We start from the raw sequence: 21,243 nt of genomic DNA on the forward strand, positions 1-21,243 counted from the left end.
CGTCTATTCTAATTAGCAAAAACGATTATGGTATAAAAAAGAGGGCTATAGAGCAATTCTTCGAGAACAAACAACTAAGAATTCTAATTCAAAAAGAAAGCACTTAAGTTCAAAGGACAATATCAAAGCAAAGAATATTAACTTCTTACAAATCGGAAAAACCAAAAGAATGATAAAATAAGATTAACTTACCTTGGTTTCTGAGAGATGGCTAATTCCAAAAAAATAGTATAGTGATTTTTGTGAAAAAAGAAAGATAATGGGCTCCAATTGAATAGTTGGGTGATCTTTTGTGAAGAAGAAACCGGTGTGGGTTTCTCTCAGGAATGAGTGAGGAAGAGAGAGGAAGAAGAAGAAGTCTCAGGGTGTTTTGTTGGGTTTTTTGTTTTTTTTATGAATAGAAAATCAAAATGACCATTATACCCACCCTGAATTCTTTGTTTGATAAGGAATAGTTCTTGGACGTTGGATGGGTTGTGATCAAACGGACGTGACAAGCTGTCAAGATAAGCTGTCAATTGGGGCTGTCAAGGTAGCCAACCCCATATATATATATATATATATATATATGTCACTAATTTTAACTTATTAAGTGCATGGTTAAATTGTTTGAGCGTTTATATTCACACTTCAGAGCAATTTCAGACAGTTTTCCAAATCGTTAAATATTTTAGTTCGATCAGGATGCGACGGTCGATCTGTTTGCATGGGGTTCACGGGACTTGACCCTGAACAGGGAAAAGTTCCCTCGCAAGCCGAAGACATAAGCTATCAAATGCTTCCACTGTGAATCAAAATAACACACCAAATCTCAGCAACTGAAGAGAGGAATCAAGCATTTTTTTAAGAGGATCTGTGACTTGAGGGACATCTTTTAATTGAAGTAGGAACAACAGTGGTAACAGGCACATTGTGTACCCTCCCAAATACTACTGAACTAGCGTAGCCCATGCACTTTCTAGACACAATATGAAATTACATACTAATCAGCATCTCACTTGAAAACAGGACAGCCCTCAACCACTATCCCTGGAGCAGTGGGGCACCAGGCTAGATGGCAATGATCATCCAATTCCATTCCCCACCAATTCATCCCATTTTTGTTCCTTATTTGCAGAGTTACATAAGTAAGAATAGCTGAAAAGGCAACTCCGGCGTCGAGTGCTGCTGATAGCACGTAGTTGTGCCTAGCCCACCACCTCTTGTACCTTCTGTAGATATAGAAGTTGAAGACGAAGCCGACAGCGCCCCACATCAGGTAGTTGACTGCCCTACCCGGGGGCATAGCTCCAGTTGCACCAAGGATGATAGGCATGTTAATCAGGCCTATCCACTTTTGTTTGGGAAACATACGCGAAAGCGCCCACACAGGCAGCGGTGCAAGGATTCCAACAAGGAAGAAATAATTCAGCTTCTTATATTGACCAAGATCTCCAAACATTCGGCGTGGTCCTACAACACCCCAAATAACAGAAGCATTGTAGAAAACATCATCACCAGGGCATGTCCATGGGCTTCCTTTCTTTAACAAATGTGGTTGACAAATACCCTCCACTGATTCAAGGAGCCACCAAGCAGTGCCAAAGTAGACAGACGATGAAATCAGAGTACCGACCAACTACATCCAACAAATTCACATTCTTGTCATTATTCAATTTAAATCACAAAGACCTTCATATGATATAGGCTTGGAGCAATGCAAGTACACACCTGGACAGCGAACATGGACCTTGGAGGGATCTTCATGTAGTGTCCTAATTTGAAATCTGACAGAAATGTAATGGCCTGAGTCATACTGATGTAACCATATGTCTTGAAAACCACATTAGCAAGAGGATAACCAGGATACATGTAACCGATAATCATCTCGGTAATCACATTTAGACCTGGTGTCTGCAAAGAAGCAAAATTCCCCAAGCTGATTAAACAGGCCGGATGATATGATAATATACTTTTATACTGTTATTTTTAAATCTTGTAATTAAAATAAAATATAAATTTTAATAACCGCCTACATAAGTGTACAGAACTTGTTACCTGATTTGTTGTAGCTGTTATTATACCGATAGGAAGGGTGAAGAATAGTGCTAAAACAGCTGCCATTATCACTCCCCAGTAAGGAAGCTGCAAATTCCTATCAAAGCCTTCACAAGTATATATAGAGAGTGCAAGCACCAAAGCTAAAAGTGTGTAAAACCACCACTGAGGGACAGACTTATAATTCTTCTTCATCAACCTTGTGTGGACATCACCAATCTGGTTTCGAAACGTCTCTCTTGTTTGCTGCCAAATTGTTCTATAAACAAAATATTATATATAATTTTCATAAGTGGTTTATTACAATTTTAGTATGGCGACTCCAGAAAATTAAAGAAAACCAATGGAGATAGAGTATATGTGGATGAGAACGAATATGTTTCTACCTTCCATGGAAAAGAGCTACATGAGTGATGGTAGCAGCCAATGTTGCAAAGCTTAGCCCATAGGTGAATGCAAAGAAGATGCTGAGATTGACCTTACTGTAATTATGATAGCCCTCATGATTAAACTTAAAGGTTTTTTGGTCCAATACTCGTGAAACATCATATTTTTGACCATCATCATCGAACATATGAGGAGAGAAGATCGGGAATCGTTTGGCTTCATAAGCGTTAGTCCAATAAGCTATAGGGATCAGTACATAGACTGTAGCAACAAAACCAAACATAATGTTGGCGATCGCAAACCAAGGGGTGGCTAATGGAGTTCCAATGAAACTAGCTACGGTTGCCCAGTCTATGGCAAATGATCCAAGGCCAAGTCCAAAGAGACCGGATCCAATTTGGTGTGCTGTCACCGAGTCCTTCCAAATCCAACAAACAAATGACAGTGCAGTAATGGATTGAAACATGTAGTTAGGCACAATGTAGTAACAGAAGCTTGATGTGAGGACTAGGAAGAAGAACTGGAGCCTAGTTAGTCCTCTCTTAGGCCTAACCTCTTCTTCATGAAGTGCTCTACAAGTTCAATAGGTGAAATGATTGTCAAAACACAAACGTACACAAGAGAGAGAGAGAGAGAGAGAGAGAGAGAGAGAGAGACCTAAATAATGATACTTGAACCAAATTGGTTGGCCACCACATGTAAGGAGAATCAACAAGAAACTTTCTGAATATACCAGCCCATCCATAACCAAGCAACTATTTTCCATCAAAGATTAACAGAATTAATAGATGTTTAAGCTTAATACTGGAAGTGAAGGTCATATATATCTTTAGTTTCAGTTGTGTAATTATAATCAGGTGACAAAGATTTGTCAATGACCTGTGTAGTTTGTGTTAGCAATATCGCTGCTGCAATAGGAATCCCTCTAAAGTAAAAAGCCTTCACGATGGTAATAATATTCACACCGTACACACCATTGGAACCTGAATTGGCAAAGATGGTGATCAATACATGCTCTTTCAAGTTGAATGGTCCGGGATTGAGCGTTAGTGACCATGGTGTAGCTGGAATTCGTATTGACTTTGTCGGTAAAGTTGCAGCCATAAATCTTCCTATTGGAAGTACTACAATTTGGGCTGAAACTGATGAGATAAATAGCGGAACCTGGCGGTAACCAAAGAATTGATTCAAGAAAGATAGTACAGCACAAGCGATGAACCCCAAAAACCATGTTCGAAATGTTAGAGCGGGCAATGTTGGATCGTCTTTGATTGAAACCGTGAAACGAACTTGCTCAATTGGACAATCATCAACATCATCTGTAGGAAAAAACAATTGTTCCAAATTACACATCAAACGATTTCATTCCGCTAAATGTCTGTTCTGATGTGTACTTATTTGTCATGGGACCAATTAAGAGTCTGACAATTAATGGAACCATTGTTCATGGTAAATAAATTTTTGTACTGCAGGTAAACAGAGATGTTATTATATTCTGAAAAGCGCAGTTCTAGGTTCACTCGTAAAAACTGACGCTCTATTCTATTTCTCCAACTAGTTACTATATTATATTGAATCAAGAGTGCGTGAATGGAGTTAGAATTTGATTCAAATTTACAAAATGTGTGTTTGGTAAACTTTTAGAGTTCAATTCCTATTTAGATTTTTGTGTTTGACCCAAAACATAATGTATGTTTGTCTACGATTCTATGGATTACCATAGGTCTGTGGAAGACTTATAAAAGGATTTGGAGTCAATTTAGAATTCAATTCTATTGGATTCCAAGCCTCCCAAACAAACCAAAAGTGGGTAGTCCACCAAAAATTCTATTTAATTCCACTCCTCAAGTCCGATTCCCGGTAAACAAACGCACTACAATAGTGCTCACTTAGGGAATCAGTTTATAGGGGTTCATATAATTATTGACTTATTGTTCAGAAAAATATTGGGAAATATATTAGTTTGATGACCTTGAGAATAACTAATAAAACTGTAAAAGTACCACTATAGGACTGATTCTTAAGCTGTTCATAGATTAAGCATCAATATTAATAACCACTACAAGGTTTGTCAAAAATAAATGTGTATAGAATTCTGAATTCATGCACTATACGTAATGGGGGGGGGGTGGGTGGGTGGGTGGGGGGTTAGTTACCTGATTCTATAGGAGTATCTGAATCCAAATCTTTAGGCAGATGAGAATCAGGCAACTCCTTATCATGTCCATCGGTGTCCTTCATCTTTCAGCACCTCAATAAAAGTTTAGACTCCACATAGTTCATATATAAGTGGTATGGGTAGGTAGTAGGTACAGTTGAGATTCGATCAGAACAATTGCCGGCATTATTGGAATTGTCAATATCATTGTTGATGTTTTTCATCCTACGTTTCCTTAGATTCCAATCGCTATAATTCCTTTCCATCAATTTCTTCTATATTATAATTCTATGAATTTGTTTATATCCTAACATGCCAGGACAATTTGAAATTTGTTCTGGTGTTAACCCATGTCTAATACAAAGTTGTCCAACCATTGCTTATATGATATATCAAATTTATATAATAAAAAACAATGGTGTGTGAGAATGTGGTCTCCATCCAAAGGTGGTTGCCATCAGTTTTTTAAGTTGTCGTTGCATCTTTTTAGTAAGTTGTGTGATTCATTCAAAAATCAACAAAAAGTGTTTGGAGAGTGCTCCAATTTTGTTAAGTGTAATCAAATCTTATGGGATTTGTCCAAAAATCAACAAAAGTCAACAATTGTAGGCACCGCATACCCTAATAAAACATAATGCAGAAATATGGAACATGTTTTTGTTATGTGTAGTAATTTGTGAATGGATGTAAATTTGTGAAAAATGATTTTTTAGCCTCCAAATGATGATTTGGATAATTGGGGGCATAGATAATGGATATTGGGATGGCCAAGCAGAATGGACTTATAAATTGAGTTGTTTAAACTTCTCTGATAATTTAGAGGATGTCGAATATTTTGAATTCGGATTGTTTGAAATCAACAAAAGCAATCACAACATGCATTGTTATAATATTGAACTTAAGCGGAATGCCTTGGGATTTCCAATTGCGATGAGTTGTCGGGGGTGGTGTTTGGGATGGAAGCGGTTTGGACTTATAAATTGAGCATCAAGGTCTGAAATGGTATCTCCGTGATGAGTTGTCGGGGAGGTGGGTGGGCATACCCTAATAAAACATAATGCAGAAATATGGATACATGTTTTAAACTTGATTGTTACGGTAATTTAGAGGATGTGTAGTAATGCACATGTGAATGTTAGATTGTTTCAATTTGTTGAGAAGGAGATTTTTTTTTTGAAACTTGACCGTACATGCATTGTTATCCAGATATTCAGAACTTAAACGGAATGCCATTAATCGGATTTTCTTAAACTAAGGTTGTATATATTTGTATCTGGTGTCGTTTGATACTACGCTCTTTTATCATTTTAAATTATGATTCTTGAAAGTTCAGTTGTTGACTTGTTGGGGAAGCAAATTTTAACTTCCTATCATCCAATTAAAATTTTTTTGACAGTGTTAGCTGAACCCTTAGGAATTGTAAATATTTTTTGAATTCCAGCGAAAAATGTAAATTTTGCCGGCATTTTACAGATGAGAACTAATCTTTCAATGGCTCGTCTTCCCCACGGCAGGGACATTTGATGCAACTGTGATAGGGACTTCAAATATATGTTAATTCCATTTTAAAGTATATTTTGTAAAGAAGAATTTAAGTGGGTCTCTTAGAAAATGATAATAAAGTACTAATGGATTTAGACTTGCCACAAAAAAAATAAATTGGAATGAACTGTCAAAAGCACTACGCGTACAAAATTGGTATCATATCCACATGAACCTAGGCTCTTATTTTGGTGGAAAACAAACTGTGAATATCCTATTCTCAAGACTTAGTATCAAAACTAACGAGTAAATGTGCCTAAGGAAGGTAATAATTTTGGGAAAGAATAATCTTGTCTATTAAATCTCAATGAAAGAGAGTGGAATCTAAAGTGTCTACCTCATAGCCAACCAAAAGACAAACAAACAAGGTAGGCGAAAACCCCGTATTACGTCTATTTTTAAGTCTTTAAACCCATTTTATCTAGGTTCTCTACTTCTCATTTGCCATATTGGTGAAGGTTTCAATCAAGGGTCTCAACAGATACAAAAAGAAAATGAAAAATTCATACAGAAAAGCAGAGAAAACATAAGAGAGTGAGAAGGAAGGAGGAGAAAATGAGACAGAAGCTTTATTTTCTTAATTCTTTAGCAAATAGAAAAATACAAAAAGATGCCTTTCTGAAAGTCAACCATCACATTACTTGTTGTCTTCTGGTAAGGAGTTTACCACACTTCAGAGCCAGTAGGACGCTAGCGAGAATCATCTCTATCTAATAAAACACAATGGTGTAGGGCCCGCAGAGACTCCATCCAGTGGTTATTATTGTCTTTTCTAAATTGTGATACTAAGACTTTCAAATTCATCCCAGGTGGTGTCTTTGCATTTCTAAGCTAATAGCGGTTCCACGATATCTCTTCTTCTCTAATTTAGGGTAAAAAAAAGAAATAATCATTTCCTTCCAACATCTGCCGCCGCCATCACTCCCACCCATTTTCTCATCTTGTCGAGAACCCGTGGTATACGCCTCAGTTTCAAAAACTCGCGGTATACGCCTCAATTTCGAGAACTCGCGACTGAAGACCTTTCCACAACAACCACAACCCCAGGTGAGTAACGAAGACCTTTCTTTTTTATTTGCTTTTTTTTGCACCCCCAATTATTTTCCCAATTGTTATCGTGGTCCTTATCATTGGATATTGAAAACATTCATATATTCGAATTGGCTAGGTCCATAAGTGGATTATTTTAATACTTTAAAATCAACTAAGTATAACTTAATAGAACTTCTCAGTAATGTTTTTCCGTTTTGGAATAGCTGATGTGGGTTCACCCTTTCATACATTCTATGATGTTATGTCTTGAAGATCTTGTTGAAACATGGACAAAAGCTTCAAGCAACACCTGCTAGAACTTCTCAATAATGATATTCTGTTTTGGAAAAGCTGGTGTGGGTTGACCCTTTCATATTTTCTTTGGTAATATTTGATATTCATTTTTTTTCCCTTTGTTGCCTACAAGCAGACACTAATCTTAGTAATTGCATTCAAGGGAATGTGATATGCATTATTTGAATTTTTTTGGTATTCACCTATGTTGCAAATAGTAGTAGTCAAGTATCTCTAGACACAAAAGAAAATAAATTGTCCAAGAATTATGAAAATAAATGTGAGGACAGTAGGATATGAGGTAGAAGTGTCCAAGAGGTAGCCATGAACCATCTACTGTTGGTATCTTTGTGGTATCTTTTGATGCCTTTAATCAGCATTCTTTGTCATCTGTCTATATTGAACCCTCTGACTTTAGTTGTGCAAATGTTAAGTCTATATTGAACCCTCTGAGTATGTTCTTTCCTAACCACCTTAACAATGGAATACATTTTTTGGAGTTCCCACAGAGTGTTTTTGTCGTGTCCATGTCCAATAGTGATTGTAAGCGTCAAACTTCTTCACGCCAATTAAACAAGACGAACAAATGCGTCGAGCGTCAAGGTAGCGCCATTGTTACATTCATTCTTTGCTATAATAATACCTTTTGTTGTGACAGTGACATATTATATATTCTAATCATGTACATTTTTTTTTTGTGCAGGGCTGATGAAAAAATAAAACAACACAAGTGAAGCAATACCAACAAACAGCATCAACAACTACACCAAACCCAATGGAACCACCAACACTATCATTATCATCGTCTGGTGTTCCTGCTGCGAATCAGTCTTTTGCTAGAAGATATAAGTATGTCTGGCCACTTATTTTAACTGTCAACCTTGGTATTGGAGGTACTACTTTTATTTTACTTTCCTTTGTTATTTTTAGCCCTTGTTTCTTGGATCTTGTTTATTATTATTAAATGATTTGTATTGGAGGGCTTAGTTGGTTTTTAATGGTCAGTTGTCTTCACTTCTTTTTGTAGTTGGTGGTGTTATGGGTGTCTACATTACAATTACGAAGTTTCATCTTACTTGTTAAAATCAACGACATTTACTCAATTAGTAGGCCTTTTCTTAAAAGCGACTTTTTTTTTGTGTGGGAAATTGGCAATTTAATGATAATTTTGCAAAACTATATTTCGTGCTTTCCAAATATTTTTGAGCGAATGTCGTAAAAGTTTTTATGCATTTGTGATCTTTGCTTTCTGCGAGGGAAAACTATCTTTGCTATGGTTGAACCATATCGCCCAATCAATATTTCCCTAAAGCGTCGTAACATGTTCATGCATTTGTGATGAGTTATGTCTGCCTTGTACACAAGTTAAAGCTATCTTGCCATGGCTATACCGGATATGTCGATGATGAGGTGGAGGTAAAGAGGGCTATAAGTGATGTAAACGACCTTTGTGTATTATTCTTATAGGTCTGCCTTTTTGAGTCGTGATAGCTATGGTCAAGGTCCGATTGTGAATTGGCTTCGACTTGGATGTCTAGAAACTTTGAGGAGTTGTGTATGTTAGTAGGAATGATTTTTAGTCGTAAGGAGAATGAGGTCTTGGACCTTCTCAGCACGGGACCATTACAAAAAGACAAAACTTCATTGTAACCATGGACACACTTAATATGTTTGCCGCGATATATACGATCCGGATGAACACACTTAATATGGTTCGTCCGGTGTCCATCTTAAGGAAACACTTACGTCATGCATGCAAGGTTTAACAATTGATGGCAAAAAAATAAATTTTTTTTTTTTTTTTTATTATGTTGAGAAGTCTTTGCTTAGTTTATGTCAAAGCAACTTCCAATTCTTTCTTCGTGGAATCTTCTATGAAGAACCCACTTTTTGGTGTTATAAGCTGCGTTTTGCTGCAGATTGATGATTACATTTCTTTGTATGTGAAGTACAAGAACTTGATGTAGAATCAATTTTTATGGGAAGTGGGAAGTGTTTTTTTTGGTGGCAATGTTGATATCTTTTCTGTGATGCAACCGATTTGAAATTCTGTCCAGACCCTGAACATGGATATATACTCCGAGGAAGACTGGAAATGCCTCTGCTTTGGTCTGCAGAGAAGTTTGAATCACTTCACTGTTTTTTTTCCAAACATTTCATGTTATTTAAGCTCTTCTTGAGATTTGAGAAGATTTATTGACCCATAGTAAAACACAAATTTTTGGTTATATGAGTATTGTTATATAGATTAATCCCCATGACCAGAATTTTTTTATTTATGTTTGACATCTCTGAGTATGTTTTGTTTCCTAACCACCTTAACAACGGAATACATTTTTTGGAGTTCCCACATAGTGTTTTTGTGGTGTCCATGTCCAATAGTGATTGTAAGCGTCAAACTTCTTCACGCCAATTAAACAAGACGAACAGATGCAACGATGCAACGAACGTTGAGATAGCGCCGTAAACGCCTCGCGGGCCGTAGGCACGGGCATACCCTAGTAACTAATAAGGAGCTCGGGTTTAAGTAATGCAGGAGAAAATAGTATATTTGTATCAATACGCATCTTCCTCTAGAAGAGACTACCCTCTAGAACAACAATATAACTCTCTTTAGCGGCTAAAGGAAGAAGAGAAGAAGAATATAATGGGATCGAGTTTTGTTTCTCTGAGATGGGTTGAGATCAACTCTACCTTCTATGAAAGCACAACCCCTGTATTTATAGAGGTAGGTCGGTCACAGCTAGTGGTGGATAACCAATGTGGGACTATCTACAATGCATTAAAATGGAGATAACACACTTTGTTCATCTCCTCTACTTTGCACACACACACTAGTATTTAGAAATACTTATAGAGATTCTAACAAGAAATCCCTCTACAAAACAAAAGGTGTACTCCAACTCCAACTCCAACTCCAACTCCAACGCAACGCCATTAATATAAGTGTTGAAATATAAAGTGGTCCTATCAAGATAGCAGTCAATAGCGTTATGTTAGGAAGCCATTTATTCGGCATATGACTATATGAGGATCTCTCTTGGGACTCCATTTCCTACATGACATCAAAATCATTTTCTTTCTTTCCAAAATTCAAAAAACAAAAATAGAAACAAATTAATAACTAACTTACCTAAAAAAAACCTTATCTATATTTCGACAAACAAATCAAACAAATAAAGAAATAAAATAATAATAATAATAATAATAATAAGCTTTAACACCCAAAAAAAAAAAACTAAATTAAATCATCATATTTTTTTGACATTTATATACACCATATATATGAACCATTTGTTCAAGTTAATTAATATATAAAGAACCATATGATTTTTTCTTCTCTATTCAAAATTAATATAAACAAAAATGATAAAAAGTGGGATGTGACAAAAAAGAGAGATCGAAAGAAAAATTGAGAATGAGCAAGGTGAAGTTTTCCCAATTCTTTTTTTGTTTTTTTTGTTTGTGAAAATATAGGAAAGTTTTTTTGTTATTTATTTATTACTATTTTGGGTTTTAGTTATTTAATTGGGCAGGTTATTAGTTATTTATTTGTTTCTCTTTTTATTTTTTGATTTTTGGAAAGAGAAATATTATTTGTATGTCACGTAAGATATGGAGTCCCTAAGAAGTTATTAAGAGAGTCTAAATATATTTTTTGTATGAAGATTGAAAAGAAAAACTGATACTCCGGTAGGAGTATAGTAGTTTGGTGCTTATTTAGGAAACATCTACTTAGCATCTCTCAAATAATTTATTTGTGCTTCAAAAGTAAAAACATATTATCTATTATATTATTAGACAAAAAATGAATAAGAAATTATAAGTAAAGGGGAAAAAAATCAAGTAATTGGTCCTCCAGGCCAAAATCACTCTCAATGACACATTTTTTTTCGAAATCACTTGCAAACTCAATTTTCGGGTGAAAATAACCCGGAAACCCAATTTTTAGATGAAAATAACCCTTAAAGACAAATAACCCGAATTTGAAATTAATATCTTCCGATTTAACCCTTTATGTCGTTTTGGTATGTCATTGTTTATATATCCTCATATATGAACAGTGTTTGTTTATACCCCAAATAAGTGAATATACCTCATACATTATGTTGATGTATTGTTCATACCTCATGAACATAGATTGTTCATAGTCATACCCCAAATATGTGTTCTGTCACACCCCAAATTTCCAGACAATTAAAATTGGGAATTATTCAAGATACAAATATCTTAATCGTCACCCTATTCAATCATCTGAAAACCCAGGGTGAAATGAAAACCTAATAACCCATTACCAAACACGACAAAAAAAAAAAAACTAAAATCAAATTAAAACAAAAGGAACAACTAACTCTTCATTCACGAATTCAAGAATAACTAACCAACTCTATTACATCTTACATCTGTTTCAAATAAAAACTTTATACTTCAGAAAACTTAAACCAGTAAGGCTACGGATCCAACCCAAATCAATTAAGCCCAAGGGTTTAATCCTAGCTACACCCAATAACTGGTTTATTTAAGAATATGTCTAGGTTCATTATTGTAGAAAGATAAGGATAGAAGTTCAAAGAGATAACAATTCTTTTGACAAACAAACACAGTCGTCTTAGGACTCAGTCTCTACCAATTCATAAAAAATATTCTTTCTCATAATAAAGAACTACGTTGAAACTTGATCCCTGGAGAATAGATCTTGGGTACATAGGCAGCCATTATTTGGTTCAGTTTCATCTCCCCCAACATCAAATTCCTCTGTTTCTTAGTGCGTTCTTTACCATTGCTCTTGTTGTGTTTAAGCAGGTTGTTGCCGAAACATAATTGGCACCGTCTGTGGGTTTTTTAGAATCCATTATCACGTGAAGCAATCAAGATGGTAAGCACAAGAAGCAGACCGAACTATCAATATATTCCTCCTGCCAATAGGAATCGTAACCCTCGAAATTCAACTCGGCCAATGCAAGAGCCGTTGAACAATCGACTTGCTCATAGTGGTAGGATTAATTTTCAACATCCAACTGCAGCACCACCGCCACTGCCACCGCTTCCGCCGCCGCCACCACCCCTAACAGTCTTGCAATAAGAAAACCTACAAGTAGGTAATCCTCTATGTGGTCCGCCGTCCGTCTATGTTGATATTTCATTTGACATGGATATGAACATGGACATTACTCTCACACCAACTAACGGAACAGGTGATGGTAACAACCAATACACCCCTAATACAGTTGAGCGTGGGTTATGACGAGTTAACATTTTGAATAGGAACTTGAGAAGAAAGCTTGCAAAGAGACAAAGGCCGGTGGACGATGTTGTCAATTCAACTACATCAAGGCAACCACGCAGGGATGCAGGCCATTCCAGTGTATGAGACTGTCTTGAAGATCCACTTCTAGTCCTTAGCAACGTGCTACTTCTCAAACACAATCAACAGTACACGCTCTAAGAGTAATGACCTTATTACCCGAACCTATTAGGAGATTCGGATTAGCAGGGATAACTACTACCCTAGACATGTCTCATCACAGACAAGTGCAACAAAACATGGAGGAGCGGTATAATTATATCGACCATCCTGCCAAGGGTGACTACTAGCCTAGAAAGGCTGGTTACAAGAATAGGAAAAGACAATCACCGGTCGGAGCTAATTGTGCGTAACACCAAAGATCTCTAACTCCAATAACAGACAGTGGAAGGTATCCTTCTCCATATGGGCACGACCGAGGGTGTCTAGCTGTTTGAGCAAAAACTTTAACTCTGAAGGAACAACAATTGAAATAGTTGATTGCAAAAGAACTTAACGATAGAGAGTCAAGGGATGTTAGAATTTAAAATTTGATGGTCAAGGAAAGGTACTTGATAAGTTATGAAAAAACGTCATCCCAGACAAGTTTGACCTGACAAGGAAGACCGACATCCCAAACAGGTCCGACCTGACAGGGAAGGCCGACCTCGCTGATTTGATGAAAATCGTCATCCCAGACAGGTCCGACCTAACAAAAAAAAATAGCATCACATAAAAAACTATAAAGAAGACCATCATCCTAGACCAGACGGATCTGACAGGGAAGGCCGACCTTGCAGATTTGAGGAAAATCGCCATCCTAGACAGGTCTGACCAGACAGGGAAAGAAGGTGTCACGGAAGAAAGTATAAGGAAGACCGTCATCCCAGACTGGACCGACCTGACAGGGAAGGTCGACCTCGCAGATTTGAGAAAATTATCATCCCAGACAGGGAAAGAAAGCGTCACGGAAGAAAATATAAGGAAGTCCAATATCCCAAATGAGACCGACTTGATAGGGAAGGCCGACCTCGTTGACCTGAGAAAAATCGCCATCCTAGACAGGTCTGATCTGATAGGGAAGGAAGGTGTCACAGAAGCAACTAGAGGGAAGACCACGATCCCAGACAAGCTACCGGCTTAGATAGGCTGGTTACACACAAAGAAGAAGACAATCTCCAGTCGCACCCGGAAATGTGTACCGCCTAAAATCTCTAACTCTTGTAAGAGATAATGGCAGGTGTCATCCTCCACAAAGGCTCGACCGGGGGCGTCTGTTTGTTTAAATCTTCTGGATGAAATGGATTTCACCCCGCTTAACACAAAGTCCCTTTGATGTAACTTCCACAAATAATGGTCACGGGCATGAAGAGCTTTGTCGTTTCTCAAGGGGAATTAGGTAAAGGAGTTACCTGTAAATTTGCAGGCTTATAGTACAACACGAAGTATTTAACTGCGTTATCACCTTTCAACCTTGAATATGGTGCTGAATCAGTTTCATCCACATAGCTGATTTCCAGTACATCTCGATGGTTGCTGTTGAAACAGACTCAAACGACATTTTTTATCGTACCATTACAAAGGTCTTTTACATTTTTACATGTTATCCATCAATAAAGACATTCAATTTCCATTCTCATATGTTTGGTTGTCCTTTATTACATTACTCTATTCTTCTGTACTCCTCCTTTCACTAATATTGTCATTCATTAGCATTAATTCCAAAGAGGTCATCCATATTATGCCTTCTTCGGTCCAAGTATGTCGCATTCATGCCTGCTTGAAGGAAATCCGAGTCAATAAGATGGTTATTCTTGCTCGGTACGATTATTGGAATACTCTCAAATTTTAATATTCTTGTGAATTCCACTACTAAGGCAACGACGTTATGTTTGGTCCAAGTGCAAGAATGACAACCTTGTAGCTGCCGAAAATTCCAGACCTTGCCTAACGTTCGGTACAAATATTTTGACACCTGAATAGCTAGGTTCCTTGAGGACGATCATGGCCCCTTTGCCTTTCAATCACACTTTCTCCAATAGATTTTATATTGGGGGTGTCTGCTTTCCCCTCGTTATATCGTTATCATATTTTTCTATCCATACTACGTATCGAAATGCAGCAAAGAACGCAAGATCAAAAGCAAGATGATATATTATTATCAAATTATTGCCGACAATGCATGTTCATTCAAGGTTGGTAGTATTTTTACTACATTTATTTCAAAATCAGCTGTCTATTAAGTTTTCTCTGGAAAAGGCACATCTTTCGGAGCAACTTTAACAATCTCCATATACATTAGATATAATTTATTATAGGTCTTCTTTCTCCCTTATTCTCTTCCAGAACATCTTCCTCTTGCATAATTGCTTGCATCCTCTCCATCTCCTTATTTCCTATCTCTAGGGAAGCTTGTGTTAACAATTTTTTGTTTTCCACATTCTCTTTCTTAGCAGCACTTAATTCTTTTTCTAACCCCAACACTTTTGCAGTCATCTTTTCATTTTCTTCTTCCTGCATTTTCACCCGGACTTTCAAATCTTCTAATTCTTCGACCCTTACAGTGGCGTTCCGCTCCTGTTCTTCCATCTCATTTAATTCTTCAATTATTCTTACTACCTGAAACATTAACATAACCTTAAAACGCATGTTACAGTTAAATAAATAAACAAATAGAACAAATAATTTACCTCGTTCCTTTTCTCCCGCTGCATGCTAGTTGTCACTTGGATTAAATTGTTGGATTCACCTTGCGTTTTGTGATTTCCTTCAGTGCTAAAATGCCAACTCCAACCTGTACAATATCGTCTTTTTTCTCTAAATTTTTAGCCACAATTTTCTCCTTTTCTTTTACGCTCTCTTCTCTCCCATAACCATCTTCTAAAAATTTATAGGTTTCACTGTTGTCTTTCAACGGTAACTCATAATCTTTTCTTCTTAAAGTTCTCATCTTTTTTGAAGTATTCACCCCTTCCTCTGTATCACTATTACTATCTTCATCTTCTACGATTGTTCGCTTATTCCTAATAATATTGTTTTGGTCTTTGATCTTATTTTGTCTAATTAATTGTCCACTCATAACTTCAAATTCTTTAGTTCGCTTTTTCTCCACACTTTTTTATTATTTTTCCTTCCTACAACTTTACAACTCTTATCTTCATCCTCTCCTTCAACACTTCATTCTTCTTCTCCCTCATCACTTTCTTCTTCACTCTCTTGCCCTTCACTCTCATCCTCTTTTTCCGTCTCTTCCTCCACCTCACATAGGAGCTCTACAATATCATCCGGGAAAACTTAGGTCATATACTTCAGATGGTATTTTCTCATGGAAGTAAAATTTTAAGTTATCCTGTGTTTTGTTATCCATGTCTACCATATCAATCGGCGAAATTTCCTCTACAAATACCACCACCAACAGAAACACAATTAGTAATTAAGTTATTGCAAAATCTTCCTTTCTTAACACAAACATAGTATCACCTATACATAAACACAATACAGTTACTTACCAGTAAAATTGTTTGGAACATCCCTTCCTGTCGTGTTCTACTTCCCTCGTATGTGATACGGATAATCTTCCCAATGCTTGTAGCTATCCGGAAGACCACTAAACCTCTCCACTCTATTTTTAAATTGCACGCCGAGCATTATGAAATTGTCTTTCGGAGTGACATGAGGCCTTGTAATTGCGTAAAGCTCTTGACACCCAAATCTTCGTTTGTATTGTAATTGTAATCTTCGCATCCTTGAGACTATTAACCAAAACGGAACTGACATCTGTGCAGGTGTAACATGCCACCATTCTAAGATCCTTGCAATAGTATTATCCAAGGGAAATTTCAAACCATATGGTTATTGGTGCTATGTTGCTACTACTTCATCTTCTTTGGTCTTTTGTGAAACACTTTTCACACTGTCCACATTAAATTCTTGTAATGCAAAACGTTTCTTCATCTCCGTTATTGGAGTCTTCCTTGGTTGACCTCGTAAGTATAGAGTACTCTTTATCTTGGTCCATCTTCGTTGAAGTTGAATTCTCGCTATTATATTATCAAATTCTCGCATCTAATTTGTTATATCGAATTGCCTAATCTCGCCTTCCTGCTATTTTTTTTATTTCCTTCAATATGTTTTATCCATGTATCGACCTTGTTATTTATAATGACGAAGTCTTTTATTTTAGTTAGACTAGAACTTTAAGTCTGTTTCCCTCGTGAACTGGGACTTTTTCCTTGGTTTTCTAATGAAAGAGAATTTGTTACCACATGGTCCTCTCACCATTCCTTATACTATTGTACTAGCTTGTATGCCCGTGCATACGCACTGGCTCTTTTGAAAATATTTAGATTTTTTTTAGAAAATTGGGACTACGGTTTTAGTCGCTAACCCGTTTTAATTTTCCAACAAATTGTTTTAATTAAGTTTTAAAAAACCGTTTTTTCAATTGGGAGAGAGATCTTTGTTTTAATAAAAAAATAATTCAAATTTTAATTAGATATGCTAGATTTTCCCTTTTCAATGGTGGAGGAATTCCCATTTTAATAGGAGAATGATTCCCGGTTTAATTAGAAGTGCTAGAATTTGTTTTAATAGGAAAGGAATTCTCGTTATAATAGGAGAATAATTCCCGTTATAAAAAAAGATTCTCGTTTTTCAAATAGGAGAGAAATTCTCGATTTAATAGGAGATGGCGTGGAATTTTAATAGAGCTCGAAAAATACCCCTTGTGAAATCTTTTGAAAACATTTATATTTTTTAAAAAAAATTGGGACTACTGTTTTAGCCGCTAACTATTTTTAATTTTATAACAAATTGTTTTAAATTAAGTTTTAAAAACCCGTTTTTTCAATTGGGAGAGAGATTATGTTTTAATAGGAGAATGATTCCCGTTTTAATTAGATACGCTAGATTTTCGCTTAATTTTCAATAGGGGAGGAATTCTCATTTTAATAGGAGAAGGATTCCCGCTTTAATTAAAAGTGTTAGAATTTGTTTTAATATGAGAAGAATTCTCGTTATAATAGAAGAAAAAATAAAAGTTTTTTCAAAATAGGAGAGAAATTCTCGTTTTAATAGGAGATGACGTGGAATTTTAATAGAGCTCGAAAAATACCCCTTGCGGGAGCTTTAATATTAAGATATAGATGTGCTATTACACCTTTTTCAATAGTCAACCGCCCATACACATTCCTTTTCCTATTGAATTGCTCTTTCACTTTTTTCAAAAAAGTGATATCGCATGAGTCTTACTTTTTTTTTTCAAGTTCCTACATTTTGACTAAACTAGGCTGGTCTAATATTTTGTCTCTTCCTAGCAAAAGCCAAAATCCAGCAAGCCGGGGTTATAGACAATTAAGTGTCCCACTTCCTATACAGTTTTAAACACTGTTTTTTTACCTATCCGGCCGGCTCTAAAAGTCTTTTATCTATTTAATTTTTTTCCTTCTTATTCTTATGGCCAAACAAGTTTTAAAATTCTGCCAATAATTTTCACTTTTATTTCCGTCTATTTCACCAATAATTTCTACAAAAAATTTCCGCTAAAAAATTTCGCCAATTATTTCTGCCAATAACTTCCGACCTTCTGCCAATAACTTCCGCCAAAAATTTCCGCTAAAAAATTTCGCCAATTATTTCCGTCAATAACTTCCGACCTTTTACCAATTATTTATGCCAATAACTTCCGACCTTTTGCCAATAACTTCCGCCAAAAATTTCCGCTAAAAAATTTCGCCAATTATTTCCGCCCATAATTTCCACAAATTATTTCCGCCAAAAAATTTGGCCAATTATTTCCGCCAAAAAATTTAGTCAATTATTTCCGCCCATAACTTCTGACAATTCTTTCCGCCAATAATTTTCGCTAATTATTTCCGTCTTTTGTCGCTAATAATTTTCATCTCCTGTCATCGCCACGGTTGCCTTTGATAATGAAATTACACATGCCAATACTTGGTAACAGTTATTATACTATTTTTTTTATTTTAAATCGATGTTCTTCCATTCTTTTTTCTATATTAACTTCTTTGCCCATCCCCAAAGAGAGGGCGATGTATAGACCCCCACTTTGTGGCTCATTAAGCCTACGGATCCAGTCCAAATCAATTAAGCCCAAAGGCTTAATCCTAGCCACACCTAATAACTGGTCTATTTAAGAATATGTCAGGTTCATTATTGTAAAATATAAGGATAAAAGTTCAAAGAGATAACAATTCTTTGGACAAACAAACACAATCCTCTTAGGACTCAGTCTCTACCAATTCATAAAAAACATTCTCTCTCACAATAAGGAATTATGTTGAAACTTGATCCCTAGAGAGTAGATCTTGGATATGTAGGCAGCCATTATCTTGGTTCAGCTTCATCTCTCCCAACATCAATTTTCTCTGTTTCTTAGTGCACTCTTTATCATTTGCTCTCGTTGTGTTGAAGTAGGTTACTGCCGAAACAGTCCTCTGGGCCAAAATCACTCTCGATGACACATTTTTTTAAAAATCACTTGCAAACTCAATTTTCGGGTGAAAATAACCCGAAAACCCAATTTTTAGATGAAAATAACCCTTAAAGACAAATAGCCTGAATTTGAAATTAATATATTTCGATTTTATCATTTATGTCGTTTTGGTATGTCATTGTTTATATATCCTCATATATGAACAATGTTTGTTTATACCCCAAATAAGTGAATATACCTCATACATTATGTTGATGTATTGTTCATACCTCATGAACATAAATTGTTCATATCTCAATCGTCACCCTATTCAATCATCTGAAACCCAGGGTGAAACGAAAACCTAATAACCCATTACCAAACACGACAATAAAAAAAAAACTGAAATCAAATTAAAACAAAAGGATCAACTAACTCTTCATTCACGAATTCAAGAATAACTAATCAACTCTATTACATCTTACATCTGTTTCAAATAAAAACTTTATACTTCAGAAAACTTAAACCAGTAAGGCTCCAAGAATGAATCTAAATCAAGCGTCTTCATCCATTGCATTCTACCATCTATGTTTCCAAGAACACATCCACGTTGCAAAAGAAAGCAAACACACTACAAGAAAAAAGGTTTTATATCACTGTTAAAAATAGTGACAAAAAGTCTTTTGTTACTGTTTTTTTTTTCCAAAATCGTGACGAAGTGGGGGTCATTTTTTTTTTCAAAACCGCCACAAATAATTCCTTTAGATAAGCATATATCCACCACATAAAACCGTAACAAACACTTAAAAACAGTCACAAAAAAGCATTTTTTTTTCTAAAGGTGATTTTGTATTAATTAATAATAGTGTTACGGGGAACAAAAGAATGATAGACTCGATTACATTAGGGGATGAACCTATAGTAAATTAAGTCCGAATTTTCTATCTGTTTTAGGAATGGCGGTTTATGATTCCACCATTGTTTTGACCCTTTGTTCAGCTGCTCTCCCTTGTTGGCACTTGTATCTGCTGCGAAGTTCACTTATCTCAAAGAGCTGGTGAAGTGGAGCCAAATGTCGGAGTGTTTGATCTTGTCCCATTGCGCTCTCAACTCCCATAGAACCTTGTCGGCTTGAATTGCTTTTGGAGCTACAACCAAATCAGTGTCTACCCATATGTGTTGCCACTGCACCCTTGTTGAATTGTCATGTTTAAGCCCTCTATGATAGATGTGCATTCTGCAAACTAGTTCGTTGCCACTCCTATTCCTCCTATGTAAGTGCCTTTGACTGTACCTTCATGATCCATGAACACCACTCCTCATCCTGCTATGCCCGGATTGCCTTTGGCAGCCCCATCCGCATTCATTTTCATAATACCTCTAAGAGGCAAGTACCAGTAGCATTCTAGCATTTTGGGCGCCATTCTAGCTTTAGTGTTCAAGCCTAAGTTCTTAAGAGTATTCAGATCTGTAATTGTGTTGTCCATATGCCCATCTAATTCCCCATATGCAACTCTAATAGCTTTGCTTACTGGACCCATGATGTTGTTGATGCTTCCACTTATGGCATTGTCATATTGGATCTTATTTCAAAATTTCCAAATGCTGACGATTCCAGTGATTGCCCAAGCTTTCCAAAAGCCTCTAACAAGAATGTATCTATCCTTACAAACTCCTATCATGTCAGAAACCTTTTTGATTTATTTGTTATCACAGAACCAGCTTGTCACCAACTCCCAAAATCTCTTGGTGAGAGAGCAATTGAAGAACAGGTGATCGAAAGACTCCGCTTCCTTCTTGCAAAAGCAGCACTGAGAAGCGAGTGCAACTTTCTTGTAATGTAATAATATCGTTTGTGACAAAAAGCATATCATTTGTGACAGTTCTAACAAAGCAGTAATGGAATCATCTTGTAACCGTCACAAAAAAGACAACTATTCATGACGGTTTGGTTAAAACCGTGATAAATATATATTTTGTTTAAAAAAAAATCAAATACACGTGAAAACAAACCTCACATGGAATTGAACCTATAATAAGCCACTTTGAATATTATCCATTAAATATCAAGTAGCA

At 36.2% G+C, this 21,243-nt stretch overlaps 1 protein-coding gene and 1 long non-coding RNA gene across 2 annotated transcripts; one reads left to right on the top strand and one right to left on the bottom strand.

Annotated features, from left to right (window-relative positions):
* Window positions 1-819: 819 nt before the first annotated feature.
* LOC147505367 (oligopeptide transporter 1-like) lies at window positions 820-4,739 on the bottom strand. The gene is made up of 7 exons (XM_086557919.1): window positions 4,581-4,739; window positions 3,304-3,743; window positions 3,082-3,179; window positions 2,424-2,996; window positions 2,038-2,296; window positions 1,711-1,893; window positions 820-1,618 (listed from the first exon to the last, which is right to left on the bottom strand). Exons 1-7 carry the CDS (start codon window positions 4,663-4,665, stop codon window positions 995-997), a joined length of 2,262 nt encoding a protein of 753 aa, XP_086414045.1. The 5' UTR covers window positions 4,666-4,739; the 3' UTR covers window positions 820-994.
* A 2,987-nt stretch (window positions 4,740-7,726) lies between these two features.
* Window positions 7,727-8,436, top strand: LOC147505368 (uncharacterized). Its single transcript, XR_015220587.1, has 2 exons — window positions 7,727-8,053; window positions 8,154-8,436. It is a non-coding gene; the product is annotated as an uncharacterized LOC147505368 (long non-coding RNA).
* The last annotated feature ends 12,807 nt before the right edge of the window (window positions 8,437-21,243 follow it).

The sequence above is a fragment of the Coptis chinensis genome, chromosome 4 (assembly GCF_015680905.1).
Source record: "Coptis chinensis isolate HL-2020 chromosome 4, ASM1568090v1, whole genome shotgun sequence".
Lineage (NCBI taxonomy): Eukaryota > Viridiplantae > Streptophyta > Magnoliopsida > Ranunculales > Ranunculaceae > Coptis > Coptis chinensis.